We start from the raw sequence: 23,146 nt of genomic DNA on the forward strand, positions 1-23,146 counted from the left end.
CCTATTTCCTTACTCTCTCTGTATTTATATCTCAATAAACGAGATCACTTAGCTCTCAAACAACATCATGCTCGCAGTAATAAGTGCCTCTTCTATTTACTCATTTAATAAACATCTCCATGTTTCCTCTTGACGTCTGTGTGTTACATAGTTCTCCTCCGTCAATGCTATTGCTATGCTGTACCTCGACTCTCATCCCTTGTTACTCATCTGTCGGCTTCACTTGCCTAAGGGATGCATATTACAGCTCCGACAATTACATCCTTAATTGTCCCAAGCCTCTGAATATATTGAGGTACATTTACCAAAATGTGCTAATCGTGCATGTGATGATTACCTGCCAATTATGAGTGAGCAAGTTAATTATTTTTAACTATTTTTTCTATACTTTTTTAATATACATTTAACAATGCATTATGGATAACTGTATGATCAATAGGAATAGTTTATACAACGGAGAAAAGGAAATTCTTTAGTATGCAGCCATATGCTGGATTTTAATTCGCAGCATGCACCCAGAGGGAGATGAAATATTAGCAATGGACAACAGTTTTACTTTTCTCTTCCTTGCTATTATAGCATATCCTTGTTTTATATTGTTTATTTATAATGCAATTATTAATTCATCGAGTAATCTAAGTTTTTCCAGAAATCCTTGTTTTGTACATTTTTGAATAGACACACATATACTGGCTTAAATAATTCTAACACTTTGCTAACATTGATACATCTATTCTATTCTATGAAGTATGTAAATGTCCCGTTATCAGCCATGCTGTCTTTCTTCTGTGGTCTACCTACAGCTGACAATATAATATTCACACAGACACCAATCTTCACCAACCCATGCAGGAACAAGACAGGCAATGCATTCTATTTATAAAGTTGACTATCTTACTATCTCACTGTTCTTCTTCACCATACCAAATCTGTCAGAAATGAAGAGAAAGGTTCAGTTTAAAAGAGCACGTCCAGGCTAACGAGTGACATTATGCAGGGACCATCCAAGAGGTATGTCATCTGTGTTAAAGCCTGAAACTCTACTCTAATTCAACTTAATTCAACTTAGTTTAAGTTTGTATTTACAATTCGTGTGATTGCATCTATATTGAGCACAATTTTTACGGTGCCCTAGTGGAAGCCTGTACCTGATCTTTGCAATCTTCATTCTTCAAATCTAAATCTGTTTCCATGCATTACAGAAATCAGTCCCACGCGCAGCCACTGGGTTTCATTTACTTACAGACTTAGAGACACTCCACCAAAATAATGAATAATTATAATAAATAAGTGAAAGTAATACAGTAATTACACCTGAAACTCTGATGAAGGGGGTCTGTTTTTGCTTGCCCCTGAAACACGTTGGCACTTTGCTTCCAATAAAAACACCTTTAGAATCTTCATTTGGTGGTGCCTCCATTTTATGTTAAAAGCAACATCTCCAGGGCCCCCTCCTTCCCTCTGTGGGTTTTCTGTACAGTCACCAAGAAATGGAGCCCCACAAAAGAAACCCATATTGGAACCTCAGGACGTTTACAATAAAAATCAGCGCCTCTCACTCTTCATTGCATTTGTAACAATTATCCAAAGCAGGAAATACTTAGAAATTACAGCAGATATATGACATGTCTCTTTAAAGTGTATTTCCACTTCTGCAGCCAAAGTGAAATAACATCAATTTTATATAATTTATTATATTTTACATAAGTTCATCTTCAACACAATTGAAAATAAAATAAAATCAATGATTAAATATTACATGTTTTCGAAATTGTCCTTCTGACTGCAAGGGGGAGGTTACCATATTTAACTCTGTCTGTACTGTGTTGGCAAATCTCATTGTCACTTGTAAACCAGATTTGAACACTGCCAGTCCTAATAAAGGGTTAAAGATCTAGACACATTTTATGTTAATAAGAGGAAGGAGTGCCTTTCTATGGGGACAGGCAGAGTTTCCTATCAGTTTGAAATTGTACAGAGATGCCTGCAATCTGTCAAAAAGCCAGCCACATAGAGATAAAAGGAAAGAGAATAAAACGAAATATTTTCAAAAAATTATTTTAGATATGTTAATAGGGACACATACCAAATATAAAGAGGAGTTTTCTGGAATTTGATCGAAAAAGTAAAAAATTATGCTTTACATTCCCTTGCCTGATAGGTTTGATTGGTTGAGGAAAAAGCTGCTATATATTATGCATTAACCACCCACCCAACCTTCACACCAGTCAGAAGGAATTCCCTTCATGCCCCCAGATATTCCATATTTCTGACAAGAAGAAGATTTTACACTGCAGGAAAGCTCGGTGTGATATAGTGAAAATGCCAAAATGAATAACAAATCCCTGAAAAAGCAGCTTGCATTTTCTGTATTTTCATCTTGAGTTTTTTTTTCCCGGAGTACATCTTTAATTCTTTGCTTCTTCCAGCGGCTGACACAGTACAACAGCGTTTGGCTCCTGACCTACGGGCAATCTTCTATATCAGAGTTTGGCAGTGTGGTATGCTCTGTCATGTGGTCAGTCCCTCTTGCATTCCGGCGCTCATTTCTAAATCTCTGCACAGAATGGCATCATTCAAGTGTTTCCTTTATCCGAGCTGCACATCAGCCTGTCCTTATCACAGAACAAATAAATGTGGTGTATAGAAGTCAAGCTGTGCAAGCATTTGTTGGCATTTGCTTGGCAGACAAAAGCCAGGAGAGTGCTGCTTTCTAACAGAACACAAAAACAGAGGCCACTCGACTGGAGGTTATTCAGTAAAGTGAGATAGCATTATGTCCGCATTTATCCGCAAAATCCTCTGGATTTTTCTGACTGTTTGTTGAAGATTACAGCATTGCTGTTGTTTAACTTTAAAGGGACATATTTATTAATGAAACATATTTTTTTTTAGCAGTTGAAGCAGATTTCTAGAATAGTTTTTATTTTGGTAAAGTGTATGTTATGCTATCTTATATATGTATCTGTAATGAAATGTTGTGTAGGGTAAATCCTGCCTGTGCCTTCATTCCAAATACCTGATGATCCTGCCAGTTCCCCTTTGCTTTTTTTCAATCTGATCATGCCAAGTATGGAAGCAAAATCCTCTTTTGAGATATAGGAAACAGTGCCGATGCATGGTGTGACTATGATCAGTATAGCCGCCATGCTGCCCGCAAAGCCCTATAGCAGCGCTGAGTGGTGGGCATGGCATATAAGCTGACCACTGATAACAGCTAAAATGAAGAGGGTTTGGCAGCTAGTCTGACCGTTGATAGCAGCTAGCATGCAGGGGGTGTGACAGCTTATCTGACCACTGACAGCAGCTAGCATGCAGAAGGTGTGGCAGCCGATCGAACCAGTGAGAGAAGCTAGCATGCAGATGGTGTGGCAGCTAGTCTGACCATTAACAGCAGCTAGCATGAAGGAGGTGTGGCAGCTAATTTGACCATTGATGGCAGCCAGCATGCAGTGGGTGTGGCAGCTAATTTGACAATTGATGGCAGCTAGCATGCAGGGGGATATGAGAGCTAATTCTACCATTGACAGCAACTCACAGCAGGAGCATCACTGTCAAATATAAGCAGCGTTAGCCCTCTGAAACTCAAAACACACAGTGGGAAATGTACTTCCCTGCTGTGTTTGATGAAAGTAGTTACTCACCACCCTTTAAGAGGGAGGAAAAAGAGAAACAGTAAAAAAAGGCTTTGTCATGGGACCACAAAGTTTAGACAAACGTACTAAACTGTTTTGTTTTGAAAAATTAAATGTGATATATGTTTAAAAAAAATAGTTAGTTAGCTAGTTAGCTTTAGTTTTGGTGCATTCACATACACTTTACATACACTTTAATAGTAAATTATTATTTTTTACGCTAACAAGTTTATCTTTTATATCATTTTGAATAACATTTAAAAAAAAATGTTTTTACTAACAAATATTGAATTTATTTTCTAATGTTTAGGTTGCAGAGTATAAGGGGCATGTTAGTAAAAAAGCCAGGATGTTTTTGAGAGCTGACCTTCTTGTTTTCTCTCCCAGGAGTCCATTTTCCATATATTACTGGCCTTTTATTAGAACTAAGGGGTTATAGGTTGCACAAAGCTGCAGAGCAAATGTATGAACAATGCTGCACAGCTCTGTAGAAGGATAGGTACAGAATACTTTTTGCTTTCATAGCGGTCATATAGGAGTTCTGAAACTGTAAATATGTTTCTTTTATCTGAATGTATTCACTTAATGCTACTGCTACCAAACTAAATCACTATCTGCTCAATTCTCAAAAATAAAACACCAGGATAAGGATCCTTATTTTCAAACAGTGACAGTAATTTACAACTAAGTCCAAAGAGATTTAAAAATAACAATCACACGCTGAAAATAAGGATCCTTATCCGTCTTTAGCTTTAGTGAAATTGAGCCATATATGGCCAGAAAGTGCTAAGCCCATTCTGCTTCTGAGAATCATAGATGTTTTATGATCTAATATAGCTATAGCCTTGTTATAAATGTATGTTATAAATGTCATATCTACCAAATATCTAAGATGTTAAAAAGGGTCTCATTTGAGCACACATTTATTTGGGCACCTTAGCCACACCAGGATGAAAATGTTAATTATCAGTTCAGAGCAAGTTTAATCTGTCACTTTGCCCATTCATGGAAAAGTGGTAGACTCTCATAGGTTCTCTGGAGCGAACAACCTCTGATACTCACCTTCTGCGTACCCAATTATACTCATCTTTGACATGCTCCCCTGTTACTCTGGGGAGCATGACTGCTCAGTAAATATCTAATGCTTCTTAAGTATGGGGGAGCATGGGACCTCCTCACAAGATGCACTTTTCCTGAATTGGCACAGTGACAGATTCTCTTTAAAAGAGAAGTGTGGGAACATATACTCCCCGTTGCTTAGAGAAGGAGTGGGACACATCAGCTGTCACATGATGGTTCTAACATGGAGAGCTCGATTGTGTAACCTCTCATCACTCAGCTCATGGTCACTTCTTCCAGCAAATAGCAGTGCCCTTCCATCTCTGTTTCCCCAGCACCCATTGGATGGACAGACAGGGAAGGGGGCAGGTACAGCTGGCCCTGGCTCTAGAAAAGTAGAGCCAGCTGTCAATCAGGCAGCGAGTTGAATTGTGACAATATTGACCCTGCTGCTGCACGGCTCCCATCTGTCTGCTGATAGTGGGTATTACACTGCTAGGTGCTGACTTTGGGTCCCAGGAGTACATTAGAAAATGTTCTTCTGTGACCCAAAAGAGAGCTAAAGCCAAAAAAAAGGTTTGACTTGACTTTTCTCCTAAGTAGCACATACCTATGCTCCATACCAGGGTTGAGTATATGTGTGAATGTGCCCCACTAAAATCATTATCAAAATGGCAATCACTCTAGAGATGCAGAATGCTAACTGGCTTCCATATCAGTTCCACAGAGGTTCCCAAACTATATGGATAGTCCTTTCATTCAAACATATTCCTCCAACGCTACTTCTACCTTCATTTATAACAATGCTGCTAGACAGTACAGGGTCCCCTTGGCTTTCAGGCCCCATAGCAGTTCATGGTGTGCCGTGGCTATAAACATGTTCTTGCGACAGACTTAAAAGAAAAGGAGCTGCAGAAGAAATAGAGACTAAAAATCTGTTTTTCAAAACAGGGACAGCCAAATTGTTCCAAATGAGGGACAATTGGGAGCTATTTAATACTTATATGTTCACTTATATTTTATGCTTACCAGAACCTTCATTGCAAGATAAGTGTACTTTCAGGAAAAATACTGTTGTCCAGCAATTAAGTGATGATACAAAACAGTAACCATAAAAGGGTAACTATTTGCACTAAACTGTGTGGTTTGAACAGTTGGCCTGTACAGCATATGTGGAATGACTGCACTCTTCTCTGATTCTAATTCATTCACAATAATTGCCACCAAAATAGTTATAGAGTAGCTAAGAATGTTATAACTGCACAGATCTTAGCCATCCATGGCCAACAAGTATTATGCGGTATATATATATATATACATATATATATATATTAGGATCAGTCTTTAAGCAAAAGATCAGTTTTCAATTTAGGGGTCACCTGAAGAGATGTGTAACTAAATAATTTTTTTATCCATTTCTTTTTGTATCCCAAACAGGGAAATATTCACCTCCTCTATTTGACATGTGACCATTGTTACGGAAACAGAATGTGATTGGAATTCAACATTTTACAGTTGTTCGAGGAATAGTAAGTGAGGGGAAATCTTTCAAAGGGGTTACCTGTGACATTTGTCTAAAAAGGAACTCCTCCCCAAAAACTGACAGGGGTTTTAAAGTGACACTAAAGTCTAGAGTTAAACCTTAAAAATGCATTCAAGTACCCTAGCTATTGACAAACATGTGTCTTATTTCTGTATCACTCAGCGGTAGATCCTCAAATCATATCTGAATTGGAGCTGACAGTTTCCTTCCTTCTGGAGGGTGACTACTTTTGTTCCCTATGGTCTCTGTGTTTGTTGTAAGGTAGCCACCGCTCCAAGCTCACTCCAGTGATGGACTGCAATTTCAATACAAATTAGTAAATTAAACATGAGGACGGGGACCATGGGGAACAAAAGTAGCCACCCTCCAGAAGGAAGGACAGTGATAGCACCAATTCGGAGATGATTTGAGGATGCACAAATAAGATACATTTTTGGTAATAGTTGGGAAACTTGAATGCATTGTAAGGCTTAATTCCTGAGTTTAGTGTCACTTTAACCATTCTCAACTCTAACAGCAGCCAAAACCTCTTTTTTAGTTTTGCATAGAGTGGAGAGGGATTAGAACAACTGTCAGGCTTTTATAGCTGTATGTGCCCCCATTAGGGAGGCTGGAAAGACCGGTCTAAGAGCAAGCCAGTTCCGAACATTGGGTGAGTATAACTTTTTTATTTTCTTCACTAGACCAAACAAGCAGTTACACCTTGCACTGTAAGGGTTAACAGATATTTTGACCGGAGTTCTGCTTTAAATATTTGTAATTATGCCATGATAACCCCAATTATGATTAAGAAAACAGGAACAAGTGAGAAGTATCTGCATTCAGCTCCACGGTTTACTTTTCAGATGCCATGGGAAAAAGGTGTAGGCTTGCGAGGTTAAAATAACTGAGCAAAAGAACAATTATGTTGCTAATTTGAATAGAAAAAAAGTCTAGATGAAATATAACATAAATCATTTTGTTTACCCCGTCGGATACATAATCTGAAATATTTCACTCCCATAATAGAATTATCTGAGAACAAATATGCTTGTGTAGTCATGGATATAATAATGTTGTATTTAATATGCTGTAGGCTAAGTACAATCTCTGACAAAGCATTCTTATTCGAAAAGCACCATAACAGCATCATAAGACGAGTAGAAACTGTTACCCAATTCTGCTCTGTGAAAGGCACTCACAGATTCTGGTGAAGAAGTGACATATATTGGTAGATACAGCTATTAATATTAATGTCAAACGCTCCATCTACCTCCCAACAAATCGGAGAAAAAGACAGCAGCTGGAGGCCTTGCACATTTAATCAGACAGTGATCTCCAAAATTATGCTAACATTAAAAATCAGCTGCGATAGCATGTATCATTGCAATCAGAATCATAACAGGAAATGCAGAAATGGAAACTGGGAATAGCATATCTGCTGCTGATAATAGAAACTGCTCATGGTAATAGAGTATTGTCATTTCCTCATGTTTGGAATGCCAATGTTGGCAAAATGAAGAGTCCCTGTAATAGTTATGTAACTTTGGAATCTATATAGATATTTAACCCCGTTAATGATGGAAGTCTTAAAGTGGAAGTAAAAAAAAGTAAAAAAAAAAAAAAAAAAGTGGAAGTTAAAGTGATTAATCTCATGTTTAGTTTACTAATTTGTACTGAAATTATAGAACATCACAGGAGTGAGCTTGGAGCGGGGGCTACTTTACATCACACAAAGGAACGGTGGGGAACAAAAGTAGCCCCCCCTCCAGAAGGAAGGACAGTGTCAGCACCAATTCAGAGATGATTTGAGGCTCTACAGCCGAGTTATACACAAATAAGATACATTTTTGTTAAAAGTTAAGGTACTTAAATGCAAAAGTTAAGGTATTCAAATTTAACTCCTGAGTTTAATGCATTATTAAAATTTAACTCCTGATTTTAATGCCACATAAAAAAAATTAACTACTGATTAGGAGGCTTTTTATGGTAGAAGAGACTGTGTAAGTCTCTTCTGCCATATAAGCTTCTTTCTACCATTCAATAATTCGTTTTATCTGTATACTGAGTTGTGCATGCTCAGCTACAGTACGTTCCCAGACATGGTGTGCTGAGATATGACATGTTTGGTGTCTATTTACTCGCTATTACTCCGTCTTTTATGTTTTACCAAAAAGTGGGGTAATAATAAATGTTTCATAACATAATGTAGGGAAACCGTTATTTTTAATTTTTCAGTACGTTTTTCGCTATATAGTAAAAAATTAAAACCTCAGTGGTGATTAATAAGCTCGAGAAGAAAGCTCTATGTGTCCCCAAAAAAATGGTATAAAATTAATTTCAGTACAGCTTTGCACGAAAGAATAAATGTCAGTTAAAGTACTGCAGCGCTAAATACTGAAAAATGGCCTGGGTAGGAAGGGCGGTTTAACGCCCCGATCAGCAAGTGGTTAAAGGGAAATACAGGGAGTTTAGCGCCAACGGGTTAACTGCTATACAGGAAGCATTAAAACTGTTATAAAATCAAAAAGTTAACCGTGTTTATCTTAATCTGAATGTTATGAACCCAATCCAGTTTGACTCATCAAGCTTCCTTCATTGTTTCTGGTGAGAACTGTATCAGTGTGGGTGAAGCTACAGCTGGTTCAGTAGAAAGGGTGGTGTCCAGAGGCAAAAGCACTGGCCTCTGTTTTCAGAGGCTCTGACCATTAAAAACTAACAGGGTTATTCACAAAAGGGTGAAGAGTTTGGAGAAGGCAGGAGAAGGGAACAATCTAGGACAACATAGCTGAATTGGAAAGTGACCTGAATTTGAGAATTTTTCCAAATCAGCTATGTTGTCCTAGATTGTTCACTTCTCCTGCCTTCCCCAAACTCTTCACCCTTTTGTGAATAACCCTTTAAAAGAGAGCAACAACTGCATGGAGTAGCTAGCTAGTGGCAGAGCAATGAACACAGAATTAAGTCAGACTCGAAAATCACTTTAATGCTGATTTGTACCAAAAGTGAACAGGAACAAAAAAAGAATCTTCATTCATCTTTCAGAACTGCCATAGAGCCCCTGAAATCGGTGCACTTAGCGTGTACCTATATAATTTTGCAGTCTAACTGGACAAGTCTGAAAAGCTATTTTCTGTTTTTTAAAAAAGGCAAATATTTGCCTTAATAACATTCATGCTCTCCTCATTCAGTACAATGGAGAGAAATGTACCTTATACCTATATTCCATCAGTATTTTACAAGTTACAAAGGCTACTGACTAAACAAACTTTTACAAATGTAATTCGTTCTATGTTAGCTTTTATATTTAGCATTTTCAAGAACCTGTCATCCATGAGCTAGTTAGGACAGCAGTTTTACCTGTTTTGGCTGGTTTTGAACCTAGGTTGGGCTATTTTTAGAAATGAAACCAGTCAATCAAGCCCATGCCCACCATATCTCTCAACCAATGGGTATTCTGGAGTTTATATTTGTGTATTAAAGAACGCAAGTAAAGAGGGTTCTGGTGCAAATAAAGGTACATGCAGGCACCTCTTAGTGCATTTTTTTTTCCTAGTCTTAGCTCAGGCCCATGCTCTCTACTCAAGCCCTTACCGTTCTTACTACAATTGACATTAAGGGCCCGTTCACACGGTATCCAGTGCGTTCCAGCATGGTTCTGTGCACAGAACATACTGGCTCGCATAAAGCAAGTCTCCCACGTTCTGAAGCGGGAGGGGGCATGTGGTGCCATTCATGTCAATGGCACCGCAGACACGCCACCCGCCCGCAGTACGATTGCCCACACCAGAACGCGTGGAACAGCAATGCCCTGTGTTCCACTGCGGTGCAATCACAAAAAAATAGTTCATGCATGCCAGGACAAATAGCATTTGTGCGAACAGGGCTTAAGGGTGGGAATAGTGTATAGATATGAACAAGGTTTAAAATGTGCAAAGTATCTTAGTTCACTACCTTTACTGATGTCATATGAATTAAGAAATGGATTTATGTGCTTTGTACGTTATCGTTGCTTCTTGTATTGCTTTGCTGAATTCCCAATAAAATGTTAGGTCAATGTAAGCATGCCATGTATATACAGCTTTGTCAATAATTTAGTCAACAACAATGTTTTTGTCCAAAGTTCCATTTGACAAAGCCTCTACATTTATGAAGATGGCCATACATAGAAGATATATAATTGTCTGAAATCATTTGTACAATTTCTGATCCTTTTTTCCTTACCTTTACCTGCTATGCACTGTACATCCACGATTCAGTGTGCATAAGTCAGTAGTGATGCCTCACTATGTGATATAGAGCAGGAAAATATGTAGCAGCAGATGTCAAAGGAAGTTTCTAAAGCCAATGGATATGTGCAATAATGGCATTTATATTGTGATGTGATCATTAGTGCTTCATACATAAGAATGGTGCACTAAAATCTGACTGCTCTAAAACAGAGAACAGTGAAATATCTGATAAGATGCAACAAGTTATCTCATCCTATCTTCACTATTTACCATCAAAAGTCCCCAACATATCACCAAATTATTCAATATCAACCATTCAACTTTAAGGAAAATAATCTACAGGTAGCACAGATTTCAAACCACTGCTGATCTATTAAGGACTGGACAACCCAGTAAATTCAGACCAAGAACTGACTGCATCAATCTAAAAGAATTTGCCAAGAACCCTAAAATTTTAATTTCCGCATCTGCAAGTAACTCTTGCATCAGTTGGTGTTAAAGTGCATGCATCTGCAATCAGAGGTAGCACCAATTTAACCTGCATAGGAGGTGTGCCAGGAAAAAGCATTTGTTGTTTAAAAAGGACATCAGAGCACGATTATAGTTTGCTATGGAACATATAGACAAATACCAGGCTTCTGGAACAATATGGTGTGGACTGATGAATCAAAGAGATGTTTGGCCACAGCCATAGTGGACATGTTTGGCACAAACTGAAAACAGCATTTCAGGAGAATTCCATACCAACTGTGAAGCATGGTGGTGGACATGTTATGGTTTGGAGTTGCTTTTCCGTTTAAGGGTGTGGGCAGCTTGCCGTCATCAAACAAACTATGAACTCTGTATTATATCAAAGTGTGCTTGAAGAGAATGTTAGACTATCTGTCTAAAACTAGAAGTAGATCTTTCAATATTTTAATGATCCAAAGCTCACTAACAAATCCACCAAGGAATAGCTAAAATGGAATAGGAAAAAAGTAATTTCTGCTAAAAGAAGCAATACCATCTTCTAAAGACAAGGGTGTCCTTACTTTTTCGACAGCAAACCATTACACGTACTGATATTTTTGTTGAATAAATAGGCAAATTTTGCTTGTGTTTTTATTCAAGTATATTACCCTTATCTGTAAGCAATGTTTGAATGAAGAGCTAATCCTGCTTGTTCAGATATGTAAAAAAAAATCAGTTGACATGGGCTGTACTTTATTTTTTACATGACTGTATAATTATTGATGATTATAGCTCCCTGTATATAACAGCTCCAAAATCAGCATTTTGCACCTTTACATAGGTGATAATGAAGAGGAAAAGGAAGTAATCAAAATAAACTGCTAAGTGCAAACATTTAGCAACAACAATTTGGTTGACATAAGTCTAAACAAATGATCCATATGTGCCACCTGATAGAAGTAATTCGTCATCAGTTTAGACATGAATATTTCAACCACAGGCCACATATATGCTAAAACCTGTGCAGCAGACAAACATTAAATGGACAGTCTTCTATTGACAGATTGACTGCCTCTTCCTGGGCACTGGTATTTTTAGTCCCGTCAATTGAGATCATGTGTGTTCAGCCACCTGACAAGACACTTTGGTGGCTGGAGCAGGATATGTATAAAGACAGGAAGGTTAGTCTTAGCTAACCTTGCAACTCACCTCTCCAGGGGAGGAGAGCTGAGTTACAAGGGGTTAGAGAAACAGTAGGAGCCTGTGTTAAAGAGGATTGCAGCCATGGAGGATCTAAAATAAAGCAGCAGCTTGGAACACACTTTCTTTCTGAGGGTAATAAGCAGGGGCTGATTGGCCTGCTTTCCGGCCTATCAGCATCGAGCCGGCCAAACAGCATGGAGTTGTCTTTCTGGGAAACCAAAAAGCCAGGCGGCGGATATTGATACGCTGCCCGGCTTCCTGATTGCCCAGGAAGCTGGATCCATGCTAGCAGAATTACCAGTATCAGTACCCGGTATCAACGAGTATCAAAAGATAAATATCTGTACTCAATACCGAAAAACCGGTATCGGTGCATCCCTAGTTTAAACCCAGAATTGTTTTTTTTCACCATTATATCTCCTTTATACTGGCTTTCTGAAATAGCAAACAAGAGATACGATAAAGGTTTGAGTGCAGAATAACACTTTTAGTAGTTAAATATAATTTTTTCATTGATATGTGTGCATCAGGCAAAAAAGAGGGACAATTGAGGAAAAGGGCATTTGGTTCTAAATGAGAGACAGTTGGGAGGTATGACTCATGTAATAGTGCTCAGATCTAGTGACTGGCTGCTAGACCCAAGCTTGGTTTCAAAAACTACCAACACATATCTTCTGGGGCATCATTTTAAACATCTATGGACATGGTAGTCCAGCAGGTGGTTATTTTGCCATGCATCCATGTTATTTGCTGCAAGTAACAACAAGATTTAGCTGTTATTGGGGTTTTTTACACCATGGGGGGAAAATTTAGTCTAAGGTGAACCTAAGACTGATGACTTATCTTATTAAATACAATTAAATACAGGAGTACGGTGTGCTGGAGTATATAAGTGATGTGTTTTTACCAAGGTCTGACCCTCCTCTTAGTAGAGATCACATGACTAAATGCCTAGGTCAACCACCATGTAAAGCTCAGCAGATGTGCATTTCTGCATTTAAAAAAAAATCTAATTTAAGGGAACATGGTGGGCAAGAGGGTGGGGGTGTTTTTGTTTAAGTAGTTCCACTGATATATTGCATGTATGTGAAAGCCTCAAATCCAGAAATTATTTCAGTTTCTTATCGTGCTTTACCTGCTCGGACTAGATTTACCCTGATTAGCATAGCAATTTGCAATAAGTTTTTCAATTAGTGCTAATCAATTTGAGCTGCCAAAAAAGTGAACCCACTCTGCTGTAAAAAGGCCTAAAGAATGCTAATGAGGACTTCACATACTTATGTCATCTCCTGCACCGGTTTATAAATGTAAATCTTTCCCCTTAATTACCTCCTGCATGACAGCTTGGAGAAAAAGGACAATTTATGAGTCATAATTCAGCTACGTTTACCATGACAGCATGTTTTAAGTCCTAAGGAGACCTCTAACAGGGAAAACTACAAGCATTTTTATGAAAACTATGCATTTCGTTATGTATACACATTGAGAACACTACTCTATTTCTGGATCTTCAGTTGGGCTTTAAGATTTCATCAAAAAATAAACATGATGATGTAAATGTGTTTTCAATGTTTAATAAATAATTGGACAGTGCGATTGCTTTGAAAGCATTTCATTTGTACATAGTTAGGGAGCACTAGTAATTATTGTACATGCTATGTGGGGTACTTGATAAACTAACAGCTTGACAAACATGTGTCACTTTATAGGGGTACATATATAATGATGTTGATAAACACTGCTTATTTTTTTGTATAGAAGGGAAATCGGAAAACGGAAATTGCTGTATACATGGCAGAAGCCGCCTCTGCCAATTTGGTCACTGGATTTGTGAGAATAGTTGGGGAAAGTGGGTACAGACACAAACATGTGGAATTTAGGTGGTGTATGCAGAACAATGGGGGTATCCAGGGGCATGCAAAAGACATAAAAGTAGGAAGAAATGGTTATATACTAACTCTATTAGGATTCCTGCTAAAAGGTAATTAGTATGTATTAGGTTACTGGTGATGTGATAGGTTTGCTTTAAAGTGGTGTATCCTCCCTTCTCAACTTTTACCGAAAACCAAAAAGTCAATATTAGATCCCTTTCATAAAAAGTAAAGTTACATTTAAAAATAAAATAAATGGTAGCAGGTAGAGTATTATTAAAAAGAAAAGCATGACCTGGAGAAGATGGCAGTGGAGGTGATGGAGCATCGAAGGGGAGCTCAAATCTGTCACTGCTGCAGGAGAATGCTTTGGAAAGTAACCATGCCATACTTGCACATTATGGCTTAAACACTGGAGACCTGAAGCAGGACAGTTCCTTTTACCACAGCTAGGCAGCCAATCTGTGCCTCTGTCACATACATCTAATCTCTCCCCACAACCATAACAATAATTGCCCACATCAAAACTAAGGGGTGCCCATTCTCAGTAATATGCAAGTGTTAAGGGGTCTTACGTTGACTTTCTGGTAGTCTGCAGGGGGAAAGAAAAAGGCTTTTTTTCCTTCTAATTAGAGCTTGTGATAGAACATCCCTTTCTTTGCCTTCTTATAGTAACAATGCCATATACAAGACGCATTTTCTGTGCAGTACTCAAATCAATTGCACTCTAGGGGGTATACTGATTGTGCCTTTCATAACACGGAATACTGTGAGTGCCATTGATTAAAGATTACTGCAAATAATCAGCCTTGTGCAAACCTTTCCACTAATTGAAGCTTTCTGTTATGTCATGTATGACCTTGCCAGAGGAAGAAACTATTTGGAAGCAGAGGGGAAGTTTTTTAAAATTAGCACGATTTTAATATGATTTTAATATTGCCTTTTCACTTTGAGTTTGGATTAAGACTGCCAGCGACACTAGTTTGGCAGCCACATCATTTCATTAAGATACCCAGTCATCTAGGGAAAGCTGAAATTAGGTTAAATTGCACTGGAGCTTTGACCGCTGAAGACTTTCCTTGCATAGAATAACTCTAAAGGGGTTATTTACAAAGATAGGATGAATGCAGGCCATTCACACACTTGGATTTACTGCTGTTTGCCATTATTTATAAATCTGGATGACAGAAGATGTAAAAGGTAACTGCAAATACAATTGCTTTGAAATTTTCAGTCAATATTTGGCAAATGTCAATATGTGGCATTTCTGTTGGCCAGTGAGGCAGCCCATCTATGTCACCGGCCAATAGAAATGAATGTGGGGCAGGAGGTAATGGCATGCTCCGTCTCTACCCCGAGGTGTTAGAAAAGCCCGTTATTGTGCTGTAACTGCATTCTTTGGGAGGTTCCTCCCCCTAGTTAATATGTTTTTCTTTTTTTTTCTCCTGAGTCTCTTTAAACCAGGGGTGGGCAATTAATCTTCTCAAGGGGCCACATGAGAAACTAAGACTGTTGTGGAGGGCAGAACTGATTAACGCATGGTACAACTCAATACACCTACCGTGCAGTACAGTGCAGCAGGAGCATTGCTATTCATTTGAATGACACCCCAAATTCACCTCCTGGCTGCAATACAAAAAGGTAGTGCATGCAATGCAACGTACCTGCTGCACTGTAACTCACGGTAGGTGTGTGGCATGGTATTGTGTGTTGATCGCATCGAACTGTGCGATTAACATACAGCATATGTGTGAAAGTGCCCTGAATGAAGCCTTAATGTCCTCACATAGTATGTGGCACATACACTGCTTATTTTTTTTTCTTGACAGCCCACAGGCAGGAGCCAGAAGTCGGAGCTGCAGGAGAGGATGGACACCCCCAGGAGCTGCAGGAGAGGATGGGCACTCCACCATTACGAACGTCCTCCTGTAATGTTGGGAGTGGGAAGACATTTGTTGCTGGTTGTTAGAACTGCCCAGTGGTCCTAGCAACCAATGACTGCAGAGGACATTCACAGAAGGGATGTCCTTGAGCTAGAGAGAGTCCAGAGAAGGCCAACTAAACTAATTAGGGGGCTGGAGAACCAAAGCTATAAGACATGGTTGCTAAATTTAAACTTGTTCACGCTAGGAGTGAGGCGATTAAGAGGGGACATGATTTTGATATACAAAATGTTTAGTGGAGATGGCAACATCAGTAATACATTTTTTATAGTAAACTCCATAACAACGTCTAGAGGCCACCACCTAAAATTGGTGGAGAAAAGATTTAACCACAAAAGGCATGGGGCTTCTTTTCACTTGGAGTGGTTAGCTCGGCTGCTGTGCGGGCTATTGTGAATAGGCGGCCGAAGAGAGCCGAAGCTACGGCTGGATCTTTCGGCTCTTTAGTGAATAACCCTCTATGTCCTCAAATCATCTCTGAGCTCAGAAAACTGAGGATGTCTAGTGGTTGAATTGTATTTATGCAGGGGACACTGATGGGTCAGTGTTTAAAAAATGGCCACAAATGGGTTTAAATGTGCATTAAAGAAAACCTATCCTGAAGAATTATGGAGGCTGCCGTTACTGAGGGCTCTTTCTGAAAATGCTATCTCTCTGACCATTAGGCTGATCCCAGGGATTTTATACTTTCTTAGTAACTAATCTGAAATAAGTATGCATATCAGGAGTTCTGACTCCAGGATTTTCCTAATCTGAATGCTCTCTCCAAATCAGATTTTTAGAAATGATGGGAATTATGGAAACTGAACATAGCCAACCAACAAACATTTTCAGAAGACAGTGAACAATGGCAGCCTGCATATTTCAGTCAGCAAAAGTTATCTTTAAAGGTACCAATTTTATACTGACCATTTTACACATGCTTTGACTCGAGTATGTTTAATACGATACTGGGAATTTTTTGGCAGTAAATATATTTTTTCAGCATGCACCATAAAAACAAGACTTCCCCAGAAAAGTCACATATATTTTGATGTAATAGCTATAATCATTACATTAAAGGCCATGGCCTTGTGTTCTACACCCAAAGGCACTGCCTGCATGTAGTTTCTATTTTCTGCCTATACTTACACGGGTTTCCTCCTGTTCCAGGTCTTGTTCGACAATCCAAAAATATACTGGTAAAGCATTACAGAATATTGGGACATTATATTAATTAATCAAATAGCACACTCACTTCTTCCTTCTAAACCTTAGAATAAGCCTGAGAATGCAGGCTTATCTACAGCAATGAACACGACAACTGTGCATGTCCCACCAAGCTTGTATCTCAGTATAGAGCTAGTTGACATTCACAATTAGGCAAGATGACTTGTGACTTGTTTCATAAAGGCTTAGAGCACCTAACTTATGTAATCAGTTACAAAGTTGCATTATGAGAAGATAATTAAGCAGAGTGATTGGAATTCTTACCATTGGTGTAGCCTCATTATATAGCAAAATTATAAATATGTGCCACACACGGATGCAAATATGCCATATGTTTGAAAAGCATTAGTCTCAGTAGCCAGATGCTGGAGTTACTTAGAAGAGCACACATGAAATGCTGCATTTTTCCCAATCTGGTTAGTTCTGTCTAGCGTAAAACAGGCACAATAAGGAGCACTGGGATAAATGAATGAAGTTTGAGAGTTGTGTTTACTACGCAGAACACAAGTTGAGAGTGCTGATTATTTTCTAACAATTTAAAAACATGTTTAGAACATAAAGCAGCTCTCCAAGACAACTTTTTGGAAAACAAAAAGTAGTAAATGCAGAAACATTAATCTCATGATCAATATGATTTTATCACTTTTTTTTGCATTGAATTCTGCAGTATTGCACATTCGATCCATTCATTGCAGGTGCAATCCCCAAGCTTTAGCAAGGCTTACATCCAGCCTCAGGTACGTACAGAGGTATGGACCTGGGCTTGGGGAAGTGTGGCTGGACTATAAGGGAAGAGGAGGGATCTCTAACGTGGCTCTGCAGTCCCTCTGGCGTGATACTATTTCCAATGGGCGATCCCAGTGAATGGGTGATGTCTAGTGGAGCCACAGACAGTCACACCACATGCTGTGCATGTGGAGCCACAGACAGTCACACCAAGTTCAAATAAGTAGACATTGTGGCAACAACAAGCACCCCACTATTCATGTGGGGGGAGGCAGTTTGGGTTTTATAGATGTGACTGTGCTTCATGTTACACCCTAAATATAGGAGTAACAGAAAACATGGTCAGAAAGGTAACTTAGCCTTTGATTTTATACATGAATTTATGAATGTATGCATTAGGGATTAGAATCTGGGCTAAATTGACCAGGAACCAATGTTTTTGACACATTTAACTTAAGGTTTCCACTCTAAACTAATCTGTGTGGGTCTAGTAAGTGTTCATCATGTCTGTTTTATCTGTTTTGGGTAGAGTGAGATCAGCCCCCCTCCATGTTTTGACTATTTCCAGGGACTCCAGCAGATAGCTCACTTCCTTTCCTAGCAAAGCTTTGAAAACCTGATCCCAGTCTTTTAGCCAAGCCACAACTGTCAAATGGACACTCTTCACAAATTCCCATAAGCAATCCCAAAAAAGAGTAGATCATACTGCATTTCTGTAGCCTGACCCAACTTGTGGTTTACTGAAAACTGTACAACTGTGTTCACTGTATCTGCTAACTGAACAGCATAGCCAACATTAAAGCTGGACTTCAGGCAAGCAGCTAAATGTATCACAACATGTCTCTCAAAGAACTTTCAGTCTCCACGTTGTCATTTTCTATGTGTGCATTTACAAATATGTTTAATTATTTCTTTAAGTAATACATAACAGCATTAGTAGGTGTCTTGTCATTTACCAACTGCCTGGAGTTCAGCTTTTACATTAATTAACTGATTAAGATAATTACAATCACAAAGGAAGCCAAAATCAAACAGAAGATCCTGTCTTACCCCATTCACTGGATAGGTTTTCCATCCTAATTCCCCGATAGCCGTTGTGGTGTCAAGCAGAACCACTGCAAGAAACAAACACTTTCTGTCATTATAAGTACACACTTTAAAATAAAAATGATTGCATATACTATAGGTGTATTGGCCTGCGGGATGCCATATCCATATGCGTAGAATTACATGAGGACACAAAGTAAGGCAGATTGTTTAGGTACCGAGTCTTGGAACCTATATTCCAGAATTGTTTCTGGAAACCTGAAATATAATAATGGCTGTATGTATTCCCATGGGTACAACATATTTTCCAACTGTTTTTTCACCTTGGAGGGAGAGGTAGGTGCGTATATTTTTGTATGTTTTAGAAAAACCTCAGTTATATTCCTAAAAAAGCAGAGCTTATACCCTTGAAATTATTTGAGAGAGATCTCCACCATATTGCCTATTTAGCAAACATTGTAATAATGACGTTGTTTGACCCATCTAATAAATGTATCTTCAATAGAATAAAAGCTAAATGGTGGCGGATAGGAATAATGAACTAGATGTGGATTCACAAATGATAATATTTTTAACGTTTCAATTGTTTTTTTTAATAAACTTTATATTTTTTTGTAAACTATGTAATGTCTTAACTGGGTAATTAAAAAGTATGCCTTACTTTGTGTCCTCAGTTAAGTAAAGAGAAAGAAAAATGAAACATCCACTAATGAATTTTTGCAGGAGGTAGGCATTTTCAACATTTTGACTACAGGTTTCACAGGCAGATTATACTTGCGGTATGTTGAAAATTGCTGTTTTTTATACTTTTTCTTCCAGTGTGTAAAGTCTTCATAGGATAGGAGCACCTGACAGATGTCTCTCCCATCCTCATACCCTTTTCTCCTGGCCACAGAACCAGAATTACCCATAAGATTCCATAGCCATGTATTTTAATACGGTATTTTTTTGCTTCACAGCTTGAACAAGGGCATTGCAGGCTATGCTATATTTAGTCTAAATTTCAATAATGTAGCCTTTGTATGTGTTAATGATTGGGCAGTCTCATCATCCTCTGTGAGTGTTTCACTAGCTAAAAGTCAGTTTAATAACCCTTAATTTTATGGTATAATGGCTTGAGTAGCAATTACATACTGTATAACTTTTATTTTTTAGCAAAAATTAGTTTTCCATTACATGAGCCATCTCTACTGAGATAACTTAACCTTTGACTGTTCTACTGCAGATTAAAGAAAGTTGAGGGTAGATATGTCCTCACAAACGCACACAAATATGACCTTTGCCACTTTGTGTTTCTTTCATTGCAGTTGCCATAGCATAGATGTATATAATACAGAATATGTTTTCTAAAGTGATCATATGCCCATGGAATAATTCCGGGGGAAAAATTAGCTGAAAAAGTCCTTTTACTGAGAAGTTAGAATAAAAGTGGGCATAAGTTCCGGGTTTGGCTTGAGCAGAACCCAGCCTGTTCACAGTAAGGCGAACAAAATGGGCACATTTGATCAGTTGGCCCACCCAAACCTCTGGCTGATACAACTAAAAGTTACTCATATACTTGCAGTATTGGTGCTAACAATTCAGTGCTGATATCCTTTGCAACTGGAGTAACAACAGGGCTACACTCCAAATGTTGATGGCACGTGGGATGGTATGGTAAAAGTATGTGGTACACACTCGCTGCATATCTGGATAAGGATCTGGTATGGATTTGCTGTGCTGTTTTTACCACAATAAGCAGAATGTGGAAGGATCTGTCATTTGGCCATTGTAGTTTTTTTTATCAACATCGCTTTTGCAGGAATACTTTGTACTGGTGCACAACTTCACTTACAGTTTTAAAGTGGATCTTTACCCAAATCTTTAAAATCACAGCAAAGACACCTTTATCAATGTTTAGTAATGACAATCTACAAACACATACTTCTAAAAAATTACCGACTTTGTATGCTTTGTATACCTTATTTTTATTTTCTTCCCCAGTCTTCTGACAGTGGCCATGTTTACTAAGGGCAGATTACTAGATCTCCTTTTACTTCCTGGATTTCTGGCAGATGTGACTAGACATGTGACTAGGACATGTGACCATGCACATCATTTCAGGTGAAGAAAATGCCTTTCCCAGAGATCTCGTGAGACTACAGATGAGATTTCTCAGCAATGCTCTGCTGATGACAAGGCAATCCCAGTGAGCATTGCTTTGGCAAACTGAAGCAAACAGGAAGTGGATGCTCTCCAAGTGTAAGCATTTCAAAATCACAGCATTTTAAACCTGACGTGTCTATGTTATTATTAATCATCATACATAGAGCAATGCATTGTTACAATTTGATTTTTGAGTGTAAAGGTCCGCTTTAAGGCAATTCAAAGCATGGCATTTAAAGGAATTGTACATTTTTAATGTTGCCTTTTAAAAGGCATTAAAAAAATAGAACCCGACTAAACAGTATTTGTTTTGGTATGCCTTGGTACATTTCTCTCATGGAAGTGCCCAGCTGCCCATGCTATGCAAAAGTTATCATAATGTCTGTAATGTACTCTCTTTTATTTTAAATGTGTTATTAAGGATTTTAGGATAATACTTAGCCTTGCAGCTTTAATTTTGTATACATTATTTCTTTTAAAAAGCAAAATTGTTGATCTGATATTTAAACTGTAAAAATAAATAAATCAGAAAAGCAACAGCCACAACAAAAAAAGTTTTTAAAAAGGCATATGAAGCAAATTGTGAGAAAAAAATATTCGAGGCACATTGATATGCCTTGAGCAAAAGGCCAAAAATGTAAAGCTTTATTGCTTGCAGTTTAGTGAAAGTTGTATCACTAGTAGAAAGTCTCCATAGAGAATCTTCAATACGAGTCAAGTATCTCAATAAAAATATTTTAAGTATAAGTGCACTTTAAAACACTTATTTTGCCCCCTTCCTTTGAACTAATGTAATCCACCCTCCCCCTTCACAGATGCATACTTGAATAATCTAATGGCTGCTGTTTCTGCTGTTGGTTTACATCCAGTGGTTCAAGTCTTCACTGTCCTGGCCGTGTTTGTGTATTAGTGCCCCATAGTCTTTTATGGGGCTGTGTCATGGGGCCAGAGATGATCTGAGACATCTCTGGCCTCAGTAGGGAATGCATATAGCTAACATTTAACGGAGAACTATGAGGTGAGTGTTTTTCACTCACCTCATAGTTCTAGCCGACCTGTGACAATGAGACTGTCACAGGTCGGCTCAGTAGATTGGGAGGTGAGCGAACACATACCGGGTTCGCTCACCTCTCGATCCTGTCACGGCTCTCTGCTGTGACAGGGGGAGGGGCTGGATTCCCCTCTCCCCGCTCCGATCTGCCAGCGCTGACTGGCGGAACGGACGGGGGAGGGGGCGGGTACAGCTGGCTCTGCCTCTGAATAGGCAGAGCCAGCTGTCACTCACGCAGCTGGGCGGATCCCGTCGATCCGCTCCGGCATCTCAGTATACCGCGAGCTGTAGCTCGCGGTATACTGAGCTTAGGGTAACGGGAGGATGCTAGTTTGTGTCCTCCCGTTACCCTAAGGAGAACTATGGGGAAAAACACTGACCCCATAGTTCTCCTTTAAGTCTCTTTTTTAGAAGCTCAGCTCACTCTGCTTTCCCTTCCACCAGTGACTGGGGAGCATTCCAGCCTTCAAATCTCTCAAGCAAAAACAGAGTAGGGACGAGGAGGGGGATCAGGGTGAGCTGAAGGTTAAATAAAATAACGACTTTAGTGCTTCCTCTGTGAGCTTTGAGGATAAATTGCTCCACATTACCTGCGACTGTATAGGTAACAAGGGCTTATTGTAAAGCTCATATATTGCTTGTTAAAAATGTGAAATGAAAGAATGAAAGTGCATAGCCTGGCCACAGGTTTATTTTCAAGTCTTCTAAGAGGATGATGTAAGAGTCATCAAAGGGAGCTGAGAGATGCATGTAGCTAAGAATCATTGGTGGGATGCACCTACTGTAAGTATAACAATTGTTTTGTCCTCTTAAGTTTGAGATGTATGTGTATGCATGCACACACCGAGTTATTTTTCTTGCATTAAAGATAATTATTTATTTGTTCCTATTGGCTGACCTGGTGGCATTGTCTATATACCTTTAAAACCTTTTTTTTTTTAAATGTAATTTAATATCACTAGCACTCTGTTTCTTTTACAGCTTTATTTTTTGCTATCTTAATTTCCTTCTGTTAACGTAAATGCTTTTCTTTTGTGCCTTATTAAATAAAGA

General features: G+C 38.7%; 1 protein-coding gene across 1 annotated transcript in view; it reads right to left on the reverse strand.

Moving 5' to 3' along the window:
• LOC108794370 (ephrin type-A receptor 6-like) overlaps positions 1–23,146 on the reverse strand; it is a 152,973-nt gene that overhangs the window by 82,176 nt on the left and 47,651 nt on the right. The window contains exon 2 of the mRNA XM_018565401.1: positions 18,901–18,965. Coding sequence (XP_018420903.1) covers positions 18,901–18,965 — 65 coding nt within the window. The remainder of the gene's footprint in view (positions 1–18,900; positions 18,966–23,146) is intronic.

This window comes from Nanorana parkeri, unplaced genomic scaffold, assembly GCF_000935625.1.
Source record: "Nanorana parkeri isolate BGI_ZX_2015 unplaced genomic scaffold, ASM93562v1 scaffold842, whole genome shotgun sequence".
Lineage (NCBI taxonomy): Eukaryota > Metazoa > Chordata > Amphibia > Anura > Dicroglossidae > Nanorana > Nanorana parkeri.